Source organism: Ranitomeya imitator, chromosome 7 (assembly GCF_032444005.1).
Source record: "Ranitomeya imitator isolate aRanImi1 chromosome 7, aRanImi1.pri, whole genome shotgun sequence".
Taxonomy (NCBI): domain Eukaryota; kingdom Metazoa; phylum Chordata; class Amphibia; order Anura; family Dendrobatidae; genus Ranitomeya; species Ranitomeya imitator.
In genome coordinates, this window is record NC_091288.1 from 212,225,290 (window position 1) to 212,231,906 (window position 6,617).

At 38.8% G+C, this 6,617-nt stretch overlaps 1 protein-coding gene across 1 annotated transcript; it reads left to right on the forward strand.

The window, feature by feature from the left end:
- Nucleotides 1-861: 861 nt before the first annotated feature.
- PERCC1 (proline and glutamate rich with coiled coil 1) lies at nucleotides 862-3,054 on the forward strand. The gene has a single exon (XM_069735512.1). It carries the CDS (start codon nucleotides 1,766-1,768, stop codon nucleotides 2,570-2,572), a length of 807 nt encoding a protein of 268 aa, XP_069591613.1. The 5' UTR covers nucleotides 862-1,765; the 3' UTR covers nucleotides 2,573-3,054.
- The last annotated feature ends 3,563 nt before the right edge of the window (nucleotides 3,055-6,617 follow it).

Below are 6,617 nucleotides of genomic sequence, written 5' to 3' on the forward strand. Positions count from 1 at the left end.
TCTAATTACAAAGAAAGAAAGGAAATCGCACTAAAGTTCTTAAAGTATTAAACCAGGAATTTACCATTTGCTTATCTCTGCTCGTTTACTTTTTTTTCCATTAAGATTATCATTTGGTTCTTAAACAATTGCCAGATTATCATTAATCCTAAATGTCAGATTTAAAAAAAAAAAGAAAAAAAAAAAAAAGATTTTTTTTTTAACAAGTTAAGGTTTTTAGATCATAAAAACAGAAATAAAAAATTAAAGTACAAGATCCATTCACTTGAATGGAAAACGTCTTAAAGGGTTGTCTCCTTTCCACCTACTTTTCATTTTAAAAATAAATATAAAAAACAATTAAAAAATAAAAATTTTGTCTACTGAAAAAATGGCAAATTTGTCTAAGAAAAAATAAAATAAATAGATTTTAATTTAAAATAAAGTTATCTGAAATAGTTTTGTTAGATTTTCCCTTTAAAAAATAAACATAATGTAAACAGAAAAAAAAAACAAAAAAAAAAATGAAGTAACAAAGCTAATGTCTAGAGAAACTGAATAGATCCTGGCCGCCAGGGCGATAATAAATGACTATTTTAATATTTTACTTTCTTAATATCACTCTACTAAATGAAAAAAAAAGTGATGTTTATAATTTCTTACGGAATTTTCTGAAAAACCTGGACATTAAAATCTATAAAAATTTTAAAATAAGATTTTTATTACATGATGTGATATGTTTACATTTTTATCGCCTTTTATGCATGGGAAGATTAAATAGTTTTTAATATGAAAAAAAAAATAAAAAAAAAAAATAAAAAAATCATCTTCCGTTTTGTGCACACAGCTCCTTTGCAGATATATGTGTCTCTATAGTTACTGTCTACACAACACAAAAAAAGTTGGAGAAGTATTGTATCCTTTAAGATCTTCTTATAGTTTTAATGGATTGTACTTAAGATCAAGCATTGCCATCTCTCGCTTTGTTCGATTTTTCAGGTGTAGGTTGGGATTCTTCAGCTATATGGGTCTAACTCGAAAACTCTAGGGTCCCAATGCATTTTAAAAGGGAACCAGTCACCTTAAACATAGCATATTATAGAGCAGGAGGAGCAGAGAAGAGATTATATATATCTGTAGGATAAGATTGGTATATAACCTATTATCAATCTAAAGCTTAGGAGTCCAGTGGGCGGTCCTAATCATACACAAGTTACTGTCAGTCACTTATTAGACCCGCCCATTGGACTCCTGATCTTGGAATAAGCAGGATTTTAGACCAATAAAAAGTTATACCAACTCTATCACCGACAAAACTATACATCAAGCCTCTCCTGCTCTATATCGAGCTGCTTGCCGATTGTACTGTTCTTACATATTTGGTATTTACAAGATCCCTTTAACAGGCCCCCTACTTGTGTGTCATTTTCGAACTTGTGATGTGACAGGGAAGCATTAAGACACAAGAACCCAGGTCTGACTACCATGACTGCACTCCCTATAGCCATGTACTCGTAGAGCCTAGTACACAACCCCCCAATGTACAGTGGCGATCAAGGGTCTACAACACTGACCCATAAAAAACGGAAAAGACCATGAAAGGTCCTAAACTTGGGCTTACACCTGAGATTACTCCTATTAAAATGTTTTGCTCCCACTTGCTAAATATTTCAGGGGTGATGGTCCAAATAGTGGAGAAAATCGGGAGGGTAGTCCGTTACACCTTGAAGGTCATGAGACTCTACTAAACCAAGTTTTATTTTTTTTTGGCAGCTTTCGAAACACAATGGCAACTGGTGTCATAAGGAACCTCTCAGACTTTAAATTACCTCCACCGTTCCAACATCCATTCTTCTTCCCAGCCCTGACTCAGGATGTGGACTTCCAAGATTCCTCAGAAGAAGACGATGAACTTTTAGAAGAGGACGAGATGGATGATTTATCCTACGGAGAAGAGCAAGAAGATATCCAGTCAACCAGCAACCATGATGTCTCCACCGGAGAAAGTCCTACAGAGATGACTGAGCAGCTTCTCAAGTTTTCGGAACTCATCAGCAACGACATTCAAAGATATTTTGGACAGAAGACCAAAGAAGAAGACCCGGACTCTTGTAATATTTACGAAGACTACTTCACACCTCGAATGTATGGAGGGCAGGAATTGTATTATCAAGACCTGGTGAAGATGGCACAAAGCAAAGACCACGATAGAGAAGATTTACTCCACCCTCTCACTCCTTCGGTAGAAATAGACCAGAAGATATTAAGGAGCATCTGCACCAAGGAAGATCCCAAAAAGCTTGGTCCTCTCACTGAGCTCTTCGACTTTGGTCTTCGAAAGTACACAAGGCAAAAGATTTCAATGGGAAAGGATACCAGGCTGCACAGACTAGACCGCAAATATGCCCATATCGTGCCCATGCACAGACGGATGCTACCCCTCTCCTTCTGGAAGGAACCATCTCCCGTACCATCCTGCATCCTGAACACCAACACCCCAGACTTCAGTGATCTTCTGGAAAACTGGACGTCGGACACACATCATGAATTACATAGCGCCGGAAGGGACCTCATGAGCGAATTCGGCAGATAGATCCCGAGTATTCAGGTCCAAAATGTATGATGTATTTCCAGATAGTTTAGGAGCAGAAACTTTCTAGATTAGAAGAACATTTATCAGTCTACCTGGTAGAACAAGGAACGATCCTGGTGCCAAACTCCATAACAAGACCGTAGGTCGAATGGTCCACATCTCCGAAAAGCCAAACCCACTGGGTTCCCAGAATCATTACAATGGGTGAGGGGTGAGGAGCAGTTGAACCCTACTGGAAAGCTTTAGGTCTTCTGGCAGTGTCTACGGACACAGGCTGGAAAGCAGTACCGTAATCAAACAAGAGGGTCCGAGACCACCGACAAATATGGTCTTTTCCTATTCCATGAAACTCCACGAAAATTGGGTACAAGATCACCAGAGAATCCCAGCCAATAGGTCTGAAGGGGTTAGCATCACAATTATCCCTCCACCCAAAGACACATTTTGCATTCTACCAATCACCCCCCACCCGCACGTTAAATACCCACCTCTGTACATAGTCAGAATTTATTTTGCTTAATAAAGTTTAAAAAAAAAATCTAATATATAAAGCTGAATGTGTGTGTGTGTGTGTGTGTGTGTGTGTGTGTGTGTGTGTGTGTGTGTGTGTGTGTGTGTGTGTGTGTGTGTGTGTGTGTGTGTGTGTGTGTGTATGTCCGGGATTGGCATCTGCACCGTCGCAGCTACAGCCACAAAATTTTGCACAGTCACACGTATGGACCCCGAGAGCGTCATAGGCTATGTTGTGAGGCGAAATTTTAGCCCCGCGTGTTCCAATTCACCAAACAATTTTACCCCTATCTACATAATGGGGAAAAAGGGAAAGGAAAAGTGTTGGAGGCGTCGTAGCTACAGCCACAAAATTTTGCACAGTCACACGTCTGGACCCCGAGAGCGTCATAGGCAAAGTTGTGAGGTGAAATTTTAACCCTGCGCTTTCCAATTCACCAAACAATTTTGCCCCTATCTACATAATGGGGAAAAGTGAAAGGAAAAGTGTTGGAGGCAAATTGACAGCTGCCAGATGTGAACAAGGGGGACTTAAAGAGTGAGAGCGATGGCGCCAAAGAGTATATACCGTACAGTTGCTAAGGTGGGGTCCCGTCATGGGATACTCACCACACACGGGGATATGGATACACACAAAATGCGCCACACACTACCACGTGCTTGAACACATATACCACCCTCAGCACACATTTCACCACACATACACCAACCTCGCCACATAAAAGTCGAAACACAAAAGTCGGCGCTCAAAACTCACCACGCGCAAAACTCGCCACATGCAAAAACTAGGCTCACGCAAAAATCGCCACAAGTGCAAAACTCACCTCATGGAAAACTCGCCACACGCAAAACTTGCACACGCGGAAAAATTGCCACATGCACAAAAGTTGCAACACATGCAAAAGTTGCCTCACACAAAACTTGCACATACTCAAAAGGCACCACACATAAAACTCGCCACGCGCAAAACTAGCCATGCGCTAAACTTGCTGCACACAACTTGCTACACTAACCTGTCACATGCAACTCGACACACAAAAAGTTGCTAAACGCATGTCGCCACACAAAACTCATCTCACAAAAGTCGCTACATGCATGTCACCACACGCAACTCAACACACACAACTTGACAAACGAAACTCGCCCTAAAACACACACAAGTCTGGTATTATCCTTCAAAAATAAAAATCTGATTAATAAGCAGACAAATTACAAGAGCAACAAATGTTCCATATAGGAAATACGGCAGCTGTCAGTCACATGACCTGTCTATTATGTGTATGTGTGAGGTAATATATACTGCCAGGGGGAGGGCTTCCTGTTGGCTGGGGATTTATCAGGCTGCCAATTTAGCTTACAAATACTGAGGTAAAAATACTGACCAAATAACGTGTGAACGAGGTCTAATACAGGAGGAGATGACACACAGGTATATACTATATACAGGAGAGATGACACAGGTATATACTATATACAGGGGAGATGACACACAGGTATATAGTATATACAGGAGATGACATACAGGTATATGCTATATATAGAAGATGACATACAGGTATATACTATATACAGGGGAGATGACACACAGGTATATACTATATATAGGAGATGACATACAGGTATATACTATATACAGGAGATGACATACAGGTGTACACTATATATAAGGGAGATGACAAACATGTATATACTGAGGTGAAAATGAGAGGTGAGAGGTGAAAATGAAAAGGTGTGAGTGCAAAATGATAGGAGTGAGGGAAAATAGTGGAGTGATCAGAAAATGACAGATGTGAAGTCGAAATGACAAGTGTTAGGGGGGAATGAGAGGAGTGAGGGGGAAAATAAGAGGAGTGAGGAGGAAAAAGTGAGGTGCTATAACTAACCACAGATATTTACTATGCCCAGGCAACGCCGGGCTCTTCAGCTAGTATATATATATCATTGACGTCTTCTAGATTTTTATTGCTCTTCCCACATCACAGTTTTTGACTCCGCCGTTTTGTAACCCTGCGCAGCTCACAGGGGGCGGGGCTGCTGTGTGATTGACAGCTCTGCTTTTGTCACAATCCTGCCCTGGCAGATCACAGCACACAGCCTGGTCTGCAGGCACATGTAACATTTTACAATTCTGATGCCATAAGGTTTGATGAAGGGAAAAAAAAAAATCTAAGATATAACAAAGCGAAAGGTAAAGGGGTTGTCCACCTTCGGAGACTTTTTATTTTGCTTTACATTTAGATTTCATTAATAGTGTTGCACCATTTGACTTCTACAATCTCCATGCTGCACTGTCTATTGTCAGCTGCGGAATGAGTTCACTGAGATTCTGTCAGCGAGCTCATTCTGTCGTCTTACAGGAGAGTCTTTAGATCATTTATCTGTCCCCCCCCCCCACACCGAACTCCTCCTCTGCTGATTTATGGCCATAGACCACATCAAAGTTGAATGTTAAGAAAAACAGAGGATGTAAAACCAAAACAATATAATTTTTTAATGAAACCCAATTGCAAAAAAAAAAAAAAAAAAAAAAAAAGTTTAGCCCCAAACACATGCATTTAACAAAAAAAAATTATATATATATATATATATATATATATATATATATATATATTTGTATTAATTATCTGATACGTGTCACTTTGATTAAAAAATAAAAATGATATATAGTTTTTTTCCTCCTCCAGCCATATAGTTGTATGACGGCTTCTTTTTTGCAGGACGGGTTGTACTTTTGAATGACGCCATTCATTCTGCCACATACTGTACTGGAAAACAGGAGAAAAAAAAAAACTGTAAAAAAAAAAAAAAGTGCAATTCCACAATGGTTTTTGGGGTTTTGTATTTACCATGTTCACTATATGGTAAAACTGACCTGCTAATATGGTTCCCCAGGTCACTACGAGCGCGCAGACACCAAACATGTGAGGGTTATTTTTCTATTATTTAGGTTGGGGAAAATAAAAACAGAAATTTATCCCCCCAAAAATTAACTTTTGTTTTCATTTTCCAAAACTTGTAACATTCTCATTTTTTTGGAATCTGAGGCGGGGGAGGGGAGCCTATTTTTTTACGTTTTTATTGACGCCATGTTTTTTTTTTTTTAAGGTAGATTCAAGGTTTTGATCGCCTTTTATTGCAATGTTGCGGTGACCAAAAAAAAAAAAAAAAATTATTCTGGCGTTTGATTTTTTTTTTCTTTTAATGCAGTTTACTGATCAGATTAATTGACTTCAGATTTTGATAGATCGTATTTTTCTGAATGCAGTGATATCAAATATGTGTAAATTTTTATGGCTTTATTTTAAAGGGGGTGGGTGATTTGAATGTTTTTTTATTTTTACAAATTTTTTTTTTTTTACTGTATTTAACCCCTTCATGACCTTGGGATTTTTCGTTTTTCCGTGTTCGTTTTTCACTCCCCTCCTTCCCAGAGCCATAACTTTTTTATTTTTCCGTCAATTTGGCCATGTGAGGGCTTATTTTTTGCGGGACGAGTTGTACTTTTGAACGACATCATTGGTTTTAGCATGTCGTG